This window comes from Tachypleus tridentatus, chromosome 13 (genome assembly GCF_004210375.1).
Source record: "Tachypleus tridentatus isolate NWPU-2018 chromosome 13, ASM421037v1, whole genome shotgun sequence".
Taxonomy (NCBI): Eukaryota; Metazoa; Arthropoda; class Merostomata; order Xiphosura; family Limulidae; genus Tachypleus; species Tachypleus tridentatus.
In genome coordinates this window covers 237,265,748-237,286,853 of record NC_134837.1, presented here as the reverse complement: position 1 = coordinate 237,286,853, position 21,106 = coordinate 237,265,748, and the positions used below count along the sequence as shown (strand labels likewise).

At 29.6% G+C, this 21,106-nt stretch overlaps 1 protein-coding gene across 7 annotated transcripts in view; it reads right to left on the bottom strand.

Moving 5' to 3' along the window:
• Positions 1–254: 254 nt before the first annotated feature.
• LOC143237395 (endoplasmic reticulum membrane sensor NFE2L1-like) overlaps positions 255–21,106 on the bottom strand; it is a 71,694-nt gene continuing 50,842 nt past the window's right edge. For 5 of the 7 annotated variants that reach the window (XM_076476604.1, XM_076476606.1, XM_076476605.1 and 2 more), the window contains 6 exons: positions 17,588–17,858; positions 13,848–14,081; positions 12,828–12,937; positions 9,212–9,418; positions 7,004–7,477; positions 255–2,427 (listed from right to left, as the gene is read on the bottom strand). In XM_076476604.1, coding sequence (XP_076332719.1) covers positions 2,089–2,427; positions 7,004–7,477; positions 9,212–9,418; positions 12,828–12,937; positions 13,848–14,081; positions 17,588–17,858 — 1,635 coding nt within the window. In that variant the 3' untranslated portion in view covers positions 255–2,088. Of the gene's footprint in view, positions 2,428–4,201; positions 4,446–7,003; positions 7,478–9,211; positions 9,419–12,827; positions 12,938–13,847; positions 14,082–17,587; positions 17,859–21,106 lie in introns of all 7 variants that reach the window. The other 2 variants (XR_013020050.1, XR_013020049.1) reach the window with 2 other exon arrangements.

Genomic DNA, 21,106 nt, shown 5'->3' with positions numbered 1-21,106 from the left:
GGATATGATTTTTCAACACATACACAACTGTTCAAAATTTATAAAAATAGCTTTCTTTTTTCCATTCAAGACTTCTCATTGCAATGTTGGTTGTAATGTTATTTAAAATGATTTTTCAACTTTCACAGTGAGCTATATAAGTACAAATTAAATTCTGAATAATATTTACAAATCTTTAAACAGAACTTGGACTAACTATCGTTCATTAATACCTAATCAACTACTGATATGTATAAAAGCAACAGAGTCAAAAATAACAAATTAACATTTTTTATTTATTTATTATGAATACCATACTTTTCTTCAAGAAAATGAAATTGTAGAACAATATATTTTATGGCCTAGTATATGTAACAAGTTCATTTTAATAGCAAAACTAGAAAAGAAAAACTGCAGGGTGAACAGTTAAATGAACAATTATATATGGACAAGTTATTAATTAAAACATCTGAATTTTAACTTATTTTTATAAATAGCTTCTTACTGAAGAAACATGACTACAACCATAACCATTACATAATTTTGAAACTTCTATTCAGTCATCACTGAGTTATCCTAAATATTTAACATTCCTTGCAACATGTTTCAGCTCTATTTTAATCTTGATGTATACACACACACACACAAATTCAACTTTCACCTATCATCTTAAGTACATTTGTCCAATCCATTAAAAAATAGATTTAACAAAAACCAAATATTAATTTCTCAAACAGTTTATGCTCATTTATTACTCTTAAAAATTGACATTCAGTAAATACTTCTATGATGAGTACCATGCCTAATCTTATTATATCTAGCTTAGTAAGTTAAGGCATGTGCATATACACAGAAGCACATAAGATTTTTTTTTCCCCTTTTAGAGTGAAAGTGAAACAATTCTCATGCATAAAATGTTGTTTTCATATTATTACATCTCCAGTTTATATGTTGATGTGTGTACAATCATGTATTTCACAGATGTAAATCACAAGAATTTTTTCTTTCTTTTTTCTATATATATAAAGATGTAGAAACACTAAAATCTGAAACAATGGATTTTCATCCACAAAACTGTTTTTTTCACACTGCCCTAGACTTTCTGTCACATAGCATACATTCAAAAGATAGAGAACTTGGTTAGCCTAAACTAAGTAACTGGAAAGTCTGAGTAAAATGTCAACTCCACAGCAACTTTAAATGCATAAAATTCTTCAAGAGCATTTAGCAAAATATTGAAAAATAAAATATTCACAAATAGCATCTTTTACTGGCAGTGAATTGGTTCACAATGCTTAAGTCAATATTGGATAATACAGTAAAGAATCCCAATTACAAACCCTTAATCTGAAAGATAAGCGGTCTCTTAACACGTATCTGTTAAAACATGATTTGCTGATAACATAATAATAAAAATTATAACAAACATAATACAAGCATTCATGGTTGGTCTGGAAAATGAAGTGTACATATGAAAATTAAGGTTGATATTGGACAGTTGCTTAAAACAGTAACTGCAAGTATGACCAATTATGCTCTTCTTACAATATTAATATGAAGCGTAAAGTAGAAAGACAAATAGAAAAAGACTGATAAAACTAATCTGTTTGATAACTTTTAATTATGCAAAAGAGCTCAAATATCTACACATCCTACAATCTTTTTTATTTAGCTAAAGGATAACACTTTTTAAATATATGGAAGTATTCTATTTCCCCTTTTTATAAGTACTGTAACGTAATTCATTCTATTTACATGTACCCAACAGAATACTAACAGTGCTTAACAGATTACTATTTTTTTTTTTATTATATAAAGTGAATGAATTACTTTAAATTTTTGACCAATGCCAATGTTATCTTCATGTTTTTTCAGATACATCTTAGCTTTAATGTTATTTCGAACTCATCAGGTTTACACCAATTTCAACTGACATTAATGTTACCTTGCTAACAGTAATAATAAGACAGGTTCTCTCTGAATACAAAACTATCCTTACATTTTGAATTTAAAGTAACTGGAAAAATGTGATTATATCACAACCAACACCATGTAGACGTTAGTTTCCACACTAATGTTTGTCACATATATACTGTTTTCATTAAAACATCACTTTTTATTAGCTTTACGCTTCATTCGAGCTCCTTTACAGTCTTCAGGTGATGAATCACCTTCTCGTGTACTATTTCCAGAGATGGAAAATGATCCAAATTCTTGGCTAGAAGTTGAGGCAAAATCTGGGGGGCCATGAGGAGCTGGAGCAGTGGATGACCCCTTCATAATATACTCATAAAACTGGGTGTACTTGTCCTGAGCTTGTTGACGAAAACTCAACATTCTCTGTCTTTCTGTCTTAAGTTCATTTTTTTCATCACGCAACAAATTCAGTTCCTTTTCAAGATCCATAATCTGATCCAGTTTTCTTTTTCGACAATTCCGAGCAGCCACCTGTAAGAACACAATAATTTAATGAAAACTTTGATGCTTCAATACAAGTACAATCTATGTCCATTAAATAATTTACTGTAAAACAAAATATGGTATGGAAAATCACTCATCATACCTGACACAATTTTCAGTTTAAAGTAGAAATCTTTAAAATATGTTAATAATTAGATACCATAATATTTCTTGTCCATCAATGCAATATTGCAAAACATCCCACTGTAACACAACCATGGAACAAATAAGCAGCAAAATTAAAAAAGTCAATTCTCAGTTTTTTGAGCACTATCACTATAGGTCACAGGTCAAAAGCCATGTCGTCACATTTGTTGACTTGCATTCAAAATTTCACTGAATTTTCTATTTTATAAATTTAGGTAAATAAGTTTGGTATCAAACTGTGGCTTATAAATCAAATTCTAGTATTATACATTATTCAATTTCTTAATTTAAAAGTAAATGTTAAAATAACACATCTAAAAATATATTTTAGTGAGTCACTTGGTATATTAAGTGCAGCACTGGTTCAAATTAGATGTTTGTGATGTCAAAGTATTAAATATATAGTTTCATACAAATTAGGAACTAAAATTACCCATATTTCAAGCTAGAATATAAACTAAGAAACTCACATACATTTGTTTGGCTGAAGTGTAGCTTATATACTAAAATACAGTTGCCTTATTCACTTCTTTCCATTTTTGGAAACAGTCTCTTTCACTCACTTCAATATATAACATATGAATCACCATATTCCTCTAATGGTTTTCTCAGACATTTTAATGTTTTAGAAGGGTACCCCATTCTTTCAAACCAAGATTTCAAGGAGGTAGGTTGTATGTCTTTAGTCTGCTCAAAACTTCCTTTTTTTTTCTTTTTAGACTTAAATACAGCTTAGTTACAAAGCTTGATAAATTATAGTGGAGTTCCATAGTATCAATGTAGTAGTCCATAAGATTTTGGTTATTCAACTGTATGTATAAAATCTTAACTTTTGTTCAGTGTAATAGTTCACTAAAATACAGCCAAGATTAAATTTCAGTTTTCTATTATTGGACATGATAATATGAATGCATGTGCCTGTCAATGCATACTCTAATGTTGGCCAGGCACTACTGGAAATAATAAATACATAATGTTACAAGAGTTAAGCTATTTAGACTTAACATTTGTATTTCTGTGTTACAATTTTTTATTTCCTAATCTTTTATAGTGGTTACAAGGTTGGACAAATTTATAGACTTCACATAGTTAGGGTAGAGAAAATGACAGACAAAATAAAGTCTTACTAAAAACAAGCGTGTGAAATATACTTAGGAGGTTTTACAGAGTAATTATACAAATAATATTTGAGATTTTTGGGAAGCTTTTTAATCATAACATGAAATCACTTTGTACTCAAACTAATAAGAGCTGTAGATACTTTCACAAACAAATCCTTAGTAAAAAAAATATTTTATTGAAAAATCTTTTCTGTGTACAAAAACTTGAAATCTTCACTAACAAACAGTCTACCAAGAAGATACACTAACTGCAACAAAAGTTATTCTAAAAATACTTAATATGTGCAAACGTGTATGCAAACTTGTGTATATTATATCGAGCCCATTGCAAAAAGGTCACAAAAACACTATCTGTAAAACTACTTAGACATAAGAGTTCCTCACTGCTACTATTTGTTGTAAACACAATTGAGAAATGCATTATTCCATAACTTAAATGTTTGCATTTGTTTGTACAAATATATTATAAAAGATACTTTATTTCTGTAACTTACATGCAATAAATGCTTTAATGGAACAACACTTAAAAATTGCTTGCCCAAGATATCTTGACCCAGGGCTCTTCATTACGTTATTTAATCATACACATACAGCAGTCACTCTTCACAGGTACTCAGATTTCACAACTTATTTAGGATAAATCTTTAATGTTCTCCAACATTAACTGCTTTGAATTTTCTAGGGAACTTCTCATGTAAGTGAAAGCACAGCTGGTTTGATGTTTCTTCTGCATATTCACTATGATGAAACAGCAATATAAAACTGTAAAAGTAGTAACTGTATAGGAAAAGTGCAGGATTTATCCTTAAACATCTCTGAAGACATTATCCTACTGAAGATATGCAGTAATGGCATGGTATACACAACAAAGTAACATTAAGATTTCACTGAGATGCATTATACACGCAGCCAAGGCTAATATTTTTGTTACATATACGTTTAAGTTAGTTTAGCACTAAATAGTATTAATAATTTAGATATAAAAAGAAACTTCCAAATATTTTAAAAAGTTTCAACAAAAGTGTTAGGTATTCTTTATATCACAGAACTTTTTAATACAGGAATTCTCCATTACAATACTCCACAGATAGATTTTGGTGTCAGCAACAATCTACGTACCTTTTATAAAACAAAATTTTCCATTCTTTGCAACATAACACATCAGGAATAACATGTGCAAGAGCAACAATAAACAAACTCAAATGACTGCACTTTTAGCAGTTAAACAGAAATGCTGGGTTGCCTGAAAACAGCAGAAGTTTTCCTATATCAAAAATGTATTTCCAAAAATACTTACCTATTCTTACACTTTAGTTTTATCATGACAAAATTTCTGTTCTGTCTAAGTGAATCTTTCCTCACTTGCACATGTCTTTATACCCTACTATATTGCCTATAGTGATTTAAATCTTGAGATTCTCTCCACCTATGTCAATGATCCCTTACACCAGATTCATATATAAGCTTCAAGTAATTACTTTCCTATTCCTTTTGAAGTTGTCAGAATTAACAAACCTGAAACTGGCCATTTCATGGGGAGAAATAGTGGGAGAGTATGAGATGAAGTATTATCAGAAATACACTTTAAGTACAGAAAAACTTTAACTTCAGAAACACTCTTACCTCCATTCACACTGTAGCTAGAATCCCATACTGACAAGATTAATGGAACAGTTAGGGCAAGGTCCATAGAGAAAGTGTTACATAGAAGAGTTGAATGAAAATCAGATATAACGACACATCTGGGATCTGCACTACTTCTAGAACAGACATGCTTTTCATACAGACTACATGAAATACAAGGCTAGGGTGGTAAAAGTCAACCAGTCACAGAGATAAAATCCTAATATTTTTAGAAGAACATGAATTTGTTCAAGATCCAACCAGGTCCTTGGAATTAAAAAACAGCAGACCAAAATCAAGATCCAATGTGTAGTGGCCAAGGCATAAAGGACCACTGTATTGTTTGGCCTTGTTTAGTAAGGTAATAATAATGTAACCCAACCTGAAAGTTATAGAAAGTTGCATTTTGAGCCGTTGAAATTACAAAAAGAAGACACCAAAGTGGACAAATCCTCATCCCAACCTGTAACTGTAGAAGCACAAAATGCAACAAACAAAACTCAGAATTAAGGGATCAATCACGCCTCAGTCACTCTGAAGACACAGATATTATTCATTCTGAGATTATAAACTGAAATCCTAATTTCCTAAACTGCGAATTAAGGTAACACTTCCTGAACCTGGAATTACAAAGAGGATGTAGTGGGATATAAGGACTGGAGCAAGTGAGATGAAATTCATACCAATGCTTAGAGAAAAAAAGAGTTAGGCAAAAAAGAGAAACTTTTATAAGAATAAAGCTAAAGTGTTAGTGAAAGCAAGTGTAATTTGGGAAACATGTCTTACTGCAAACCAGATATCAGAAATAGTGAAACTGAAAACTGACCAATACAGGTAGATGTCTCTCATTGTATTTTTGTTTCATTTATCATGAACACATAGTATAAATCATTCATTTCAACATTATATTTTATCTTTCAATTTCTGTTTTTAAAATGCATGAATAATGAATGTACAGAACAATAACAAAAGAATAACTGTTACACTAAATTTATATATATATATATATTGCACTAAATGTGCAGGTTAAGAAATGAATATGTATTTTGATTTGTTGTTCTGAAACACAGAAAATCTATTAGACTTAAAAATGTTACAGATATTTTTATCATGCTTCTCTCATTTAACCTATTCAATAGAATTCAAAATAGGTCACTGTTAAGGGTAGTTCATCCAATACAACCAGTTTGAACTCAGACAAACCGAAAAATTCTAAAATGCTATTTCTATATGTTACTAGATATGTGTGATGTAAAACAACCAATGACACAAAAGCAAGAAAGCTCATTTGGCCTAAAATACATGTTACCATGTTGACCTTAATTAATTCATTGCAAAATAAATGCCTTCAATATAAAATATGCTTGGGGTTAAATAATAAGAACATTATAAAAATATCTTCAAACGAAAGATACTTTTTATCAAAATTGCTATAAACGAGTTTTCTTGTTCATCACTTTAAAAATTTTATGATACACCATATATCTAAATTAAATTATACATATTTTTACAACTGCTTCCAACTGATTTCAGCATCTTTTGTTGTTATTGAGACCATTAATCCTATGTTTGCAGAAACTGGCACTGATTTATACAAGGTATTTCCTTGAAACAGATCCCACAAAGTTTAACATTGTTTAATATGCATGAAATTGTTTCATAGTAATACTTACTTTGTTTTTTCCTCTTCTCCGAATATCTCTAATCAATGCAAACTGTGGTTCATTTAGTTCATAGTTTGAAACTTTTTTATTAAAATCATCTATAGGAAGGTTTATAATTTCATCCACAGAAATGGGCAGCTTCAGGGCTCTTGCATTGCTTTCATCTGTTTTTCTTTCACTCTGCTCTTCAAGATGAGCTTTAAATTTGTCCCTCATAATAGGTTTCTGTGAGCAGTTTCTCTCATCCAGTGGTAAGTGATAAGTATGATTGTGATGAGCAGAACTGGGAATACCGTCTTCATGATTGTTTCCTGAGCTACTTGCAGAACAGATTTCAAGGTCATGTTCTAAGTTTTTTTCTCCACTTGTTGAAGTATAAGGATGTGGATTATTTGCAGAAATCTTAGCTTGATCATTTACTGTAAGGTATTCTTGGTTTTTGATTGTCTGTTCTGGTGGGTGAGGGTCTTCAATATCAGAACCCTAGTGTGCAAGAAAAAAATCATTGAAAAGAAATATTAAATATTTTATGTTGTATATGTGACACATGCACACAAGCAAAGTTGAATACTCCAGTAATATTTATATTGATTTCTAAATGCCTGAGAAGTTTCATGAATGAATATACATTACTGAAAGACAAATGAAAAAAAAAATTCTTTCAAAGCTATTACAGTTTATATTCTATAAGTTATCTCTCAAGAAATAAAGTTGAGAGGCAAAAGGCTATAGCACTGACTAAACGTAAATCACAACATTTTTAAAACCTAGTGACAGAATAAAGTTTTTTGTTCACCATAATCCAAATATGCTTTACTAACAGTTTTTTTTTATTTTCATGTGACTATGTCTTGCTTGTTAAGAAATGAAAAACCATAAGAAATAAAAACAAGTTTTTATCTACTCACTCAAAGCTGCATCACTGAAGTATATGTAAGAGCATGAGTAACCACCTGGTCTTTTAATGACATACCAATTACTAGTCACTACTTATAGCAGTGCAGTAGATACTAAGCTAAAAAATATAATCTTAAATCTGTTACAACAATGGCTGAAAGTTGCAACTAATTCAGTTATCAAAGCTTTATAAACATAATACATTATAGAAATAGTCACACGGTGATTAAACTACAGCATAATAGCCATTGTAGTTTAAAGTAGAAAACCTCCAACAACAATAGAAAAAATGGAGTAAAATGTTTGAAGACAACAACTTGAGCTCCCCAGTGGCACAGTAGGTACATCTACAGACACGTACAACCAGAAACCAGGTTTCAATATTTGTAGTGGGCAGTGCACAGTTAGCCCTTTGTGAAGCTTTGTGCTTAATAACAAATAACAAGAACTTGAGATTTTGAAAGGAATATAATTTTTTAACAATAAACTTCACAACACAAAAAGTAATTAGCACAGGACAATAGGAGGCATACTAAATGGAACACATTTTTCAAGTTTGAGTTTTCCTGTACAACACAAGCTTTTAGACAATGCTGTAAAAATGGCATATGATCAGTCTAAATTCTATTTAAAATCTAAGCTTTTAGAGACAGTCAAGATGACCCGTATGTGTCAAGTGTCACATGGACTTCTTAACAATTTTATAAAAGTAAAATATATTTGAATATCATTCCCTGCATAAAATCTGTAAGCACTTTTTGTTAAATGATGAGCAACAAGTTTTGAAACTTTTCCCTGTACATTATCAACTGTTTTCCATAATTCATTTCTTAAGCTTACTAACTGTACTCTACACAAAAAACAAAAACATGAAAATAAAATTATTACAAAATTAACAGCTTTTCAATAATTTGTTTGACTAAAACAAAAGACACTGATATCACTATGAAACATGAGTAAAGAGCACCCAATGAACATTACAAATTATTTCAGTGTTGTTCCTATTAATCTAAAACAGAAATCAGACCAGCCACGGAAATAACAAAATTCATGGTTGTAGAACTCAAAACAAATGAGATAAAATTGAGATTTTTTTTTTCTATAACTATCCGTATCTTTAATTGAATACATGTATCAACACTGAAGCCACCTTAGGACTCTTACAAAATATATGATATAGCAATCACCAACAAACACACACATGTATACACATGATACTTATACAAAATGTTTAAGGAATGAGATGTATACACACAATACTTATCATACAAAATGTTTAAGGAATGACAAAAATAAACTTAAATGGAAGTTTCTGCCTACCTGATTTTCAAACTTTTGCAGTCGGCGACCAAAAAATTTATATTTTTTTTGGGCCACAAGTGGATGGTTAGTTCCAGACAAATCTACAGGATCCACTCCTCTGTTTAACTCTGATGACAGAGCCAGTGAATGGTTTAGTTCCATGTTGAAGGAAATCTCCTGATCATTATGGTGAGAGGATGAATCTGAACAGGAATCTAACCATTCCTAATTAGATGACAACTGTTTTTAAACCAAGGAACTTAAAATGCAAATATAAACACATAAGCTAATTCTTTGTTAGAAAAAAGAAAGATATCTTCATGTATTAGTAAATATGATAAATATACTTAATACACCACATTTGATTCTTGAGTAATGAAGTAACTGACTCATTGATATCAAAATACTAAAGGTCATTACGTGTTATACAAGATCAACTGTAAAATGTTCTGAGAACAATGGAAAATTGTTAATGATTACTCAAAAGACTGTTACCATCTATAAAACAATTAACAGCTTGTTTAGAATTTTTAATAACTAAAAATTTTAGAACTGGTATTCTGTTACTTTGCAGCATATATTTAGCATATTTTGAAAAATAAGACGTTCTCACTTACATTACTGCCGAGCTCTGATGAGGCTTCTTTGTTTCTTTATATTTAAGAATAAAGCCACAGAATAAGCTATTTGTACTGTGCCTACTACAGTTATCGAAATGCGATTTCTGGTGCTATATATCTTCAGAATTACTGTTGTGCCATTTGAGAGGTAAGGGCACATGTGCAAAAAGTTTTGGTTGTAAGCATCATACTTATGAAATCTTCTTGCAATTTTTTTCTCTACCACAAGACAAAGTTTTATATCTGCTAATAAACTACCATCCCTTGAAAACACAACAAATTGTCTTGTTTCTCTTATGATTTTCCTTTTCTGTCTGAAAGTTTTACTACAGACATCTGTTCCCACCCTTTTATGTCACAGCATGTGATTTGAACAATCATTAATGAAATGCAGCTTAAAGTAGCTATAAGCAACATTTATAAACTATTTGTGTTAATGTACACTAAATAAATTGGCTGAAACAACACTTCATGGTTTCATGAAAAAATGATTAGATTGAGCTCCAACTACGTTGAACAAAGGAAACTAACTGTATGTACAGAAGTCTCAGAATAAACACAGATCTAAGAATTTTAAAATTTCTTTAGACACTCTTTTCATTTCTAAATTTTTTTTAAATCAACCCATCTAAAAGTAGCAACAATGTTTTCTCATGGCAAGACATCAGGTAAGTTCAGTTTTTACAATGCATGATAACTAAGCACTTCAACAACTCAAATTCATTTTGTGAAAACTGTTAAGTTTATCAAATTAAAATGATGCAAGTAAGTCAAAATACTCTTGTTATGTCAGCTATTTTTTATGATTTATAGTTGCAAATGGTGACTACTGCAATTGGCAAAATAAATATGTTAATAAACATCAGTCACTTTGAAACCTACTGGATATATAAAATGATACTTTCTGATCAACAATAGCACAAATGTAAATTTGAAGATAAAAAGCACATTCTTTTTTTTTTTTTCAAAAGCATCTTTTGCAACAAAATATTTGAAATCTCACAATGTCAAATATGAAGGTTAAAAAAAAATACTATCTAGATACTTAGTTTCATGTAATTTCCTTAAGTATTTCCACTGCAAGGAAAAAATAACAGGATATCAACAACTCACTAACTCAGAAAAATGTTAACGTATCAGTAATCCATAAAATATCCATTACCTTTATGTAAATTTATTTAATATAGGCAATCACCACTTTTGAAAAGTCTACATAAACATTCATTGTTCACAAAAATCATTAATATTTAGTAATATATTGAAACAAAATCATAATTTCAATAAGAATAAAGTTATTTTAAAATAATTTAAGCATATGCATGTTAGTAGAAATCTTCAAGTATATGTTAATAATTGAAGAACTTTTTCTAAATTTATTTACATACACTCATATTGCATCATGAAGCAGCATTCATGTATGTAAACAAACATACTGAAAAAACTTTCCATTTATGATGCAAAAAAAATGGAATGTATGCAGTGATTCTTATTTTGGATTCCTTGAAGTACAAAAAACCAGCAAAATGATGTTCTGTAAATGTACTGATTAAAAGGTCCTTTACACAACACATTTTATCTGAGATTAGATAATAATGTTACCAAGTATTTTGTTTACAAATACCGTCTTGTTGGTTTAAAATAACCACAATATTCTTTATTTATCATGTTACTAACAATGTTATTCAAGTTTGTTCTATGAATCCTTTAAATATATAGCTTTATTCAAATACTGTGTCTTTTCTTACACTCACTACACTTCAAATTTACAGGAAAAAAAATGTGTATCATCTTACTGATTGATCAAAAAGTTTCACTTTATATACCATCTCTGTTTCAACTAGATATTCCTTATTTATTTCTTTTAACATTTTATTTTTGTTTTTAAGCAGTCCACTTTACATTATAAGTCATATGAAACAGCAAGAATGACAAAGATTTATCAGTAAACAATGATCACACCTATTTAAATGGTGTCTTCATTAATTTTTGTTAAACTCCATAATAAGATTTTTGCCAAAATATTTTTGTTAGAGATCAATTTATATCTAATAATTACAGTTTAGTCAATAAACAAGTATGTTGTTTCTTTGTGGTTTGAATAAATAAACTTTGAATATTCAATAAAAAAGGATTTATTTCATGTGCATAGCTAATTAAACTAACCTTTTGCTTTCAAACTGATATGATTTAACAAAAAAGGAGAGTAAATAACATCAAAAGAAACTATAAAAACATCATTTAGATCCACGATTTTTTATCTCGTGTTAAAAACTTATCTGTGCACTCTGCAGAAATACCAGCTGGTTAATACTACTATTATAAATAAAACACAAGTTACTACTAAAAAGCCATTTAATCACCATCTTCAGTGACACAGTTTAGAATATCCTCTATCCAAGAGTGTTTAGCCTTAGGCTTTACATATTTTCAAAGTTGAGTTGTTCTGAGAATGGATTAAACTTCTATTGTCACACAACAAATGAAGTACTTGTAGTAATAATATCACTAACAGAGAAGAGAAATGACATAATCAGAAAAGTATAAATCGTATTGCCAAAGGTGATATTACATTAGAAAATATAAAAGTTTAGGATAAGCAGAAAATTTTTGAAAGAGTTAAAAGGTAGGTGTGATAAATGCATTTACTACAACAGGTGGTTTAAATTTCATGGAGCTGTGCAGAAATGAAAGTTAAAACACTTTCTTAGTTTTTTTTTGTGAAAAAACAAACAAACACTGAAAGATCAATTCTTAGCTACTTGTGACTCAAAATATATCTGAAATTGAATTAGAATTATATATTTTGTTTGACTTTAAAAATCTGATATATGGGTGTGCACTTGTCATCTGAAGTGCTTACACTAGTCCTTTTGTTATGATAGGGTTAGTTATTTTGTCAATAAAATAAAAAATCTAACAAAAATGTTCCATCAACTCATTCTTTTAACTTTAGTATAATTATTAATTAAAACATAAAGACTGGCTAAGAGTAAATAACTATAACAGTTGCTTACTACATCAGGTGTAGAAGGTACAGAATCAGAGCCCATCAATGAAACAGCTGAATCACTAAGAGTGTCAATTTGTTTCTCTTTTGCATCCATGTGTGTAGAATATCTAATTGCTGTTAAAAAACAAGAAAAACTCATTGTTATTTTTCTTTTGCTATTTATTCTTTCATTTTCAAACATATGATAGGTGAAATATAAATGCAAGTCTTAACTGTGTACATAATTACATTAAAAACGAATATTTGTACGAGTGTTTAAATGGAAAAGTATCACATTACTAAAGTAAATCAAAGTTTGCCTAAAAGATGAGGATAGAACTACACAACTGCAGGACGTTCATACAAAGAAACTTGGCAATTTGTTTAAAATGTGATGCATTACTTTTCAGGGATGTTGTACAAGCCAGGAAATAAGACTATAAAATTAAAAACTATATATGAAAACGAAAACACTTGAAATTATGAATAAGGAACTTGTAATGTAGTATACATTTTGCAGTGAAAGAAGAAAAAAGGTGTGTTTATTTTGTTTCACAATTTTGAAAATTTAATTTCACCAAGCATTGATGATTCATCTACAGTTAGTATTAGAATAAAGTAGTAGATAAAATATAAACCTTTACTTTAAAACTTCTGATATAAATTCTAGGATGTTCAATAAATTATGCAAGTGACCTATGAAAACTCATATGAAAAGTATTTTTATTTTTAGCATGAAAATTTACACTCAGATTCAATCAGTAAAGCTTTTAAAGATTCAGACAATTTTTTTTATTATAAATACATTATAAAACTTCAATTTTTTGGGTACTGTAGGCTTTTAATGTTAACAAAACATTTGCTAAATTTTGTGTAATTTATTAATAATTTTATAGTTCTAGTATGTAAAGCATAATAATTTTCAATGTCTAGTAAAATCACTAATTCAATGAGGAAAGGTTAAGTATGATTTGAAACTCAGTACCAGATAAAAATAACAGTAGTAATAAACTTAAGTAATAAAAATCATAATGGAAGAATTTACTTTCATTAGAGACAGCCTTTTCCATGGGTTCCAAACCTTCATCAGTCAACAAATCTGTTAAGAATAACTCTGTCTGGTTTGTTGTGGTAGGCATACTAGCATTGTTTGGGTACATGAACTCTGGAAAATCTTGTTCATACATCACACCAATTGTTCCATCACTCATGGGATTTGTGCTATTTGCCAAAGTAGACAAAGAAGTTGCTACTGCTGATCCAACATCAGATGTGTCACCTTGAAGTGCAAAATACAGGATATATATTTTATAACCACCACTGTGAAAAAACATACAGAAATGAAAAACACAAATCTATACTTTGATATTATATTTGCTGACACAAGATGAGTAGTGTAAAACTCTGCTTACAAAATATTTATACATGAACATACATCTAAAAATGTAATATTCTTGTTAATATGGTAACATGAAGTTATTATGAAATTGGTTCTCATGTGCACGTGGAAAACTTTTTAACACACAGGTGAAACTTTTTATCCTCTAGTTAGTTATGAGAATGTTTACAAAAATTACCAAATAGCATAAGATTCAGATTATTTATCCATGACAATTATTTTTATCATGAACATTAGTGAGATGGAAACAAGATCAAACAAAATGATAACATGCCAGAAGATGGCTTAATATTATGTTCCTTTCCAAGGAAGGTGTTAAAACCTTCTTGGTAACTATAAGCTTATTAATCAGTAGTATAAAAGATTTATAACAGATGTTTTATCTAGTTTTAAAAAAGAGTAGAGAATTAAATTCTATAGTCAACCTTGATGTTCTCTGAAGAGGTTACTGCTTATGTAGATAAGGGTAAGAGTATGAATTTGCAGTATCTGGATTTTTAGAAAGCATATGACAAGATGCCATATAAATGGCTTTTTTTTTTTTTTATATAGAAAAGGAGTTCAACATATGTAGGGAATAAGTTGGATCACTGGAGAGTAAAATGGCTTGACAGGAAAAAGCAGAAGATTGTTATAAATGGAGTTCAGTCAAACTTGGTCAACCTTTTCACCCTGGGTATCCTTAGTGTGCATGACAAAGTTTTAATATCCTACATTCAAACTTTTATTACACTACTTTTTATTTATATTATACCATTTAGTACATCATAAAGTCTTAAATAATAATCCATATTTAAAGAGTATACAAGTTTTAAGTTCTTGATTCTACAAGGCAATATTAAAAGAAATCCTGAATTTTCCCTAGTATGGCATTTTTTTCTAGACTTCTTCTCTTTTCTATTGTATCCACCAGCTCTTGAGAACGTACAAAATTAAATGTAAATTACTCACTTTAATATTATCATTACTCAGAAAAACCACAATTTTTATAGACTTGAATTTTCTTTGGTTATAGAGCCATCAAATAGAAAATAAGACCCCTCGTCACATCCTCTCTTTCCAGATTTGTTAATATTCCTCTCACATTTAAATACACATTATCTATAACCAACAGAAAATCAAGAATTTTTTATCCATCAAATGATGCATTATGTTGTGTTCTGAATTACACTCATAATACAGGCTTCATTTCCATGGGAAAGGTAACAACTAGCTTAAATTAGTTTGTAATGGCTCTCATCACATAGTTAGAAAGCCAGAAAAATTGTGATAGTTAGAGGAAATTGTTTATTTTTGTTTAATGTTATTATTCTGTTTTCTTTGGAGCATTGTTTAATTACATAAAAACTAGTTAATGAATTAGTATAATTAGTATAAAAAAGAAAGTGAGGTTAAATGTCACTGATAGTCAACAGAAAAATAAAAACACTTGGATAGGCACTTTATTCTTGTTTCTCATGTTTATTCTTTACTTATTATACTAAAAGTATTTTTATACATGAAACATTTGTAATGTTAACTGAAAAACTGCCATATTTTGTGAAGATATACACACACTACTGCAAATTAGAAGTATTAAATCTATAATGATTTAAATGAGTACAAAATATAGTGTGGTTGGTCAAATTGACCAAGACTATGTTGATAGAGAGTTAATGTCAAAAGTTGGGTACCTAGGGGCTGTGTTACGACCTCTACTCATTTTAATTTGCATCAGTAATATGAAAAGAAGTGGCTAATAAATTTCTTAAACTTGCTGATGGTTTTGGGTATTGCTGGCTGTGAAGAGAATGCTGCTGTTTTAAAACAGGGATTTAGGTTATTTGGCAAGTTGAGTGATGAAATGAGAAATGACTTATAATGATAATATGTAGAAGGTAATGTATGAGGGTTATCATAATTTGAATTATATGTATAATGCTGACTAGAATAATCCAGTTGATTAGTCTACTGAGCCATCCAAGCAGTGTACTTTTGTTTGTATCAAGGCAAACAGAATTTTAGGTTGTATCTACACACTACAGAAAGACTGAACATAAAAACTAAAGGTTTAACCTGTTCAGTGCTGCAGACGAGATAACTTGTCCAAGCTGATCATTAACACAGTGCCACGAATGAGTTAATTCGTTCTGAATAATACCTAGCTTCAACGCTATACATGCATTTGACCTACTTACAAATTGTTTCACTTTTGACCCAAAATGGTGTCACGAAAAAAGTTACAAAATGAAGAAGCATTAGAGTTGTATTGTAGCAGCTGAAATACTTGGCAGACAACAGGTTAAATCATTCTTGGAGTCCTGTGTTCAGTCCTGGGCTCCTTACAACATTTGAAAAGACACTGAATTGTGAGAAAGGGTTTGGAGTAGGACTACTGACATATAAATATTACCACACAAGGATAGATTAAGATCACTAAACTTATCTTGAAAAATGATGAATTCTTGGGATTTGACTGAAATGTTTATTAATATTAAGATAATTTTTTAATGTCATTCCATCATCTTTTTTTTTACTTAATGATGGATGGGAAAGGTAAATCTAGATGAAACAAATAAAGGAGTCATCTTCAGTTAAGAAAGTACTTTGTTTTTAAATGAAGTGATAGGCATTTGCAAAGGGTTACCTGTTGAGCTAATGGATGCAGTAAATTTTATTTCGGGGAAATCTTTGTAAATATTTTAATGATGAAACCTGGTTTGAGTATTTTTTTAACAGTTCAGTTTAGTACATGGGACAGTCTGAATGGACAAACATGTCCCTTACTCTAAGTTTTATGTTAATTCAAGTAAACTGGTTATAGGTAATAATCACTTACTCAGAAAAACATGATAATATATGTTGTTAAGTTTGCAATAAATCTTTTTCCTATGTAGTAATGTCTTAAGTTATGCAAGTAACCAATTATGATTATTAAAGGTCTTTAATAAAATTACTACATTTTCTAACTACTTGATGAATGCATCACAATAACTTTTATAGTATTTATCTTTACCAAAAAAGTTATAAATGGATGGAAAGATTAAAAGCAACTACTGTATACATACATGCTTAGATTTATCCTCAGATTACAGAAATAAATGTGTTTTGTTTCATTCTTATGATCCTCAAATATTATCATATTCTTCTTATTGGCTAAAGATTTAAAAATTATACAAGACTTATTTCAAATGAAATTACTCACTCTTGTATAATATTTCTAATTAGTGCTGCTGGTTCAACAATAGTTTTTTCCTAATTGGTTAATATATTCGCAGCAAAGATGTACTTTCCCAAATTACAGCCACCCGTTGCACACACAAACATAATTCTAAAATCAATCATTTAAAAAAGCTAATTAACTTCATTAAAGTTTGCAACATTATAAATTATGTTAAAATTCTTACTGTGAGGATAAGCAGGATAAGTACAATCTGTTAGGTCAGGAGCTGGTGGACCCAAAGAAGCATTATGAAGCAGCACCCCTGAGTACTGGTTGTTCATGTTTTCTTGAGTATCGAACGACATTTCAACTAAACTGGAATTACTTTCACACAAATAGCTTTTAGTATCCAGTGATGATGTTGGACCTAATTCATCAGAAGCAATGGGCATAAATGGAAAAGTAGATGTAAAATTCTGCCAGCAGTTCTGCATGTTTGGATGTACGTCTGTTTGCTAGAAGACAACAAAATGTTAGATGTGTCTGGTTTCCTAACATCACTTCTACAAAAAAACATTTTGTATGTTTACTATTCAATCTCAGGCTATTTTGTTTTAAATTTTTACTTGAATATTTTGTTTCCATACAATTGAGAGGGTTTTATTTAAGCTCCTATGTTATACTACTGAGAACTGTATAGATACGAGTGGAATCAGTGTGTCATGTTAAGCCCTTTTACAGAGTTATACTTGAAATTTAATTAAACAACTTTATTATTAATGTACGTTAATAAACTTGACATTAAAATGTAGCTTACAATTAAATTACTATTTCATCTGAGTTAAAATTTCTTAATTTCAAAAAGAAATATTTAAATAAATTTTCAAACTTCAACTTTCAATATCACATGGTTTTGTGGCAGTGTGCTTTCTCATTTATAGATTTTTTCTCTTCCCTTACAAGTGCTTCAGATTATTTAAACAATTAGAAACACATTATATAACTACTGATAAGCTAGAATATAAATGTTCAGCTCTTTACTTCTTGCTTTACTGAAATATCTTAACTTTTTTTCAATCAGCATTGTATATCATCTTTTAAGAGATATCTATAATTTTCTTTGACATGGCTGTTGGGCATTTTTATAACCAACAGAAAGAGCAAACTGTAGACAATATAAATCACAAGAAAAATTTGCTTTGAACAGTAAAAGTCAATAATTTGCCACCAGAACTCAATGTACTTGAACCAAAGACACTGCTCCAATAAATAGTTTTTCAGCATATTTATAGGTTAGTTAGAAAACTAGTAGTTTTTGTACAATCCAGTCTAGTAAGTGATTATAGTTTTTTTCTAAAATTCATATTTGTAAATCATATGAATTAATTTTTGGACACCTAATGTAGTCAGAAAAAATAAGGCTTACAAAAGCAGAACTGTATGTAAATTTGCCTAATTAAGGTTAATCCTAAGTTTTTAAATATTCTTCACTTTTTGTTGTATATTTTAAAAAAGTAGTTGAACTTTAAAAAGTAAAAGCTTAAATAGGTTAGATAAGAAAACTTGTATGAACAGAAATGTTTTTATCAACATGCCTCTAGTAATACACAACGAACATGTACATTTAATATGCATGATGTAAAATGATTATTATTTATTCCTTTATCCTACTTAGTGATTTACTACTTGCCATGGTTCAAAGAGCAATAAAAAGTATGATTAAAAGAGAGCAGTTGTGCAAATGTAAAAGGCCTAAAGCTCTTATGACAAATAACTGACTGTTACAATTTACAGTCATTTTAGTTAAAAAAAAGTGATTTTGATTTATTTCATATTTTTCAACTTTTTATACAGATTTTTTTTTTCCATTGTAATTATTATTAAAGTAAAATAAAAAAAATCACTGTTTTAGTGGAAAATTTATATTCATTTACAAGGTTTTAGATGTTATGGAAATTATATATATACACTGAATGATAAAAACTTTTTTTAGTTTTAGAATGAAAAAAATCTTTAACACTGACTGACTCAATAAAAGCTTCATAAATTTTGAGAAATATTTTACCATAAAATCTGAACTTGAGTGTGTAACAAAACTTACAACCTTTATTAAAATCTTGTAAAATTCATAAGGATACACACAATAGAATCTGTTATGTATGCTTCCATGGTTACTTGGAGGTTACAAGATGAATAAAAATGACCAAGTTGATCAAGTTTAAAAGGTTTTCAATAAACTCTAAAGCCATGATAGTCATATCTCAAAATTAAGGCTAAGATGATAATGAAAATAATTGCTGATTTGAAACTTTTCCCAGTACATTAAAATGTAATCACATAATTAGAAACTTCTGAATACAAAACATGCTTAGTAACTGTACATTTATTTTGAGCTACAAAATTTTAATTCTTTCATAGACAAAGGTACACTGTACCCCCACACTCAACAAAATCAATAACCACAACACATACACACATCAGTATATTAAATTTATTACTTAAAACAAATGATTTCATATAAAGGAAAATATTACCTAAAATATTACAAGTTAATATTATTGTTATACTATTCTTTTACTGTCTTTTCCCAAGTTTTATTTTCATTACATACGCAAACTTTAAATATGTAAATTTTAATAATCATAAAACTTTTACCACTTTTTTTGGGGGGGCAGTTTTAATACATTATAAAAATTTGCTACAAGACATTAATTTTTTTCAAAAGTGCTAAAACTTAACCTTTTCCTTAACTGAAAAGTATTTTCAAAAATAGTTACCTCTGCTGACAAATACAGCTAGTTCTTGATTTCTAGGGCTTTCATTCTTTGTCCACCCAAATACTGATAACAATTGCTCATCTTTTATATCCCCACTTGAATGCCTTATGCATATTCTAAGTTGCAAATTTCTCCACTAACTTCAATGTACCCTCTGTCTAGGAACTATATACACATATCAGTCAGATAATATAGTCACTTTTTCAAGATATAAACTTAGCTTCTTTTAGTGGAAAGGCAGGGTGGGAGAGTGCCAGTGGAGGTAAGTTTTATAGGAAATACATTTTCAGTTTATGAAAATGTTAACTTCCAAAACATACCATCCACTAACACTATAGCTAGAATCCCATGAGAAGGTAGAGGGACTAGTGCAGAGATGATTCATACAGAAACCATTTGTATAGAAAAGGAATGTATCAAGATTAAAATGGAACAAAACTGAGGGAACTACATAGCATCCAGAACAGATATGATCTTTACCTGGAATTTAGTTCCTATATTAAAGATGGAATAGAATATGAGTAACCATCAGTATAAAATAGCCCAATCAGACAGCTGAGGTTTAACAACTCATGGTTGAATTTAAGGGGTTGTGGTACTATATCTGATGTCAGTGGATCGGGCACCTGGACTGCAATATTGTATTGTTGAGGGGAACAGTTATAGGTTTCAGACAACAGTTGAATTAAAGATAAACATCTCAGAATTGTTGTGAGAGTAAGACAAATCAGAGAAAACTGTAATCTGTTTAGAGAAGTCACAGGTTCAAATTTAAATTCCTTCAGGTCCAAAATAGGGTACATCAATTGAGAATCTAAATAAACCTCTTACTGGTAGCATTAAGTCAAAGCATGTTGATCCAATAATCATGAAGGACAAGGCATAGTCATCCCATCATGTAATTGAGTAGCAAATCTCCTTGCATGAACAGAAATATCAGGAAGAGGAGGGAAATAAAGTAGTCGCTTGCCATCCTTTCTGCTAAT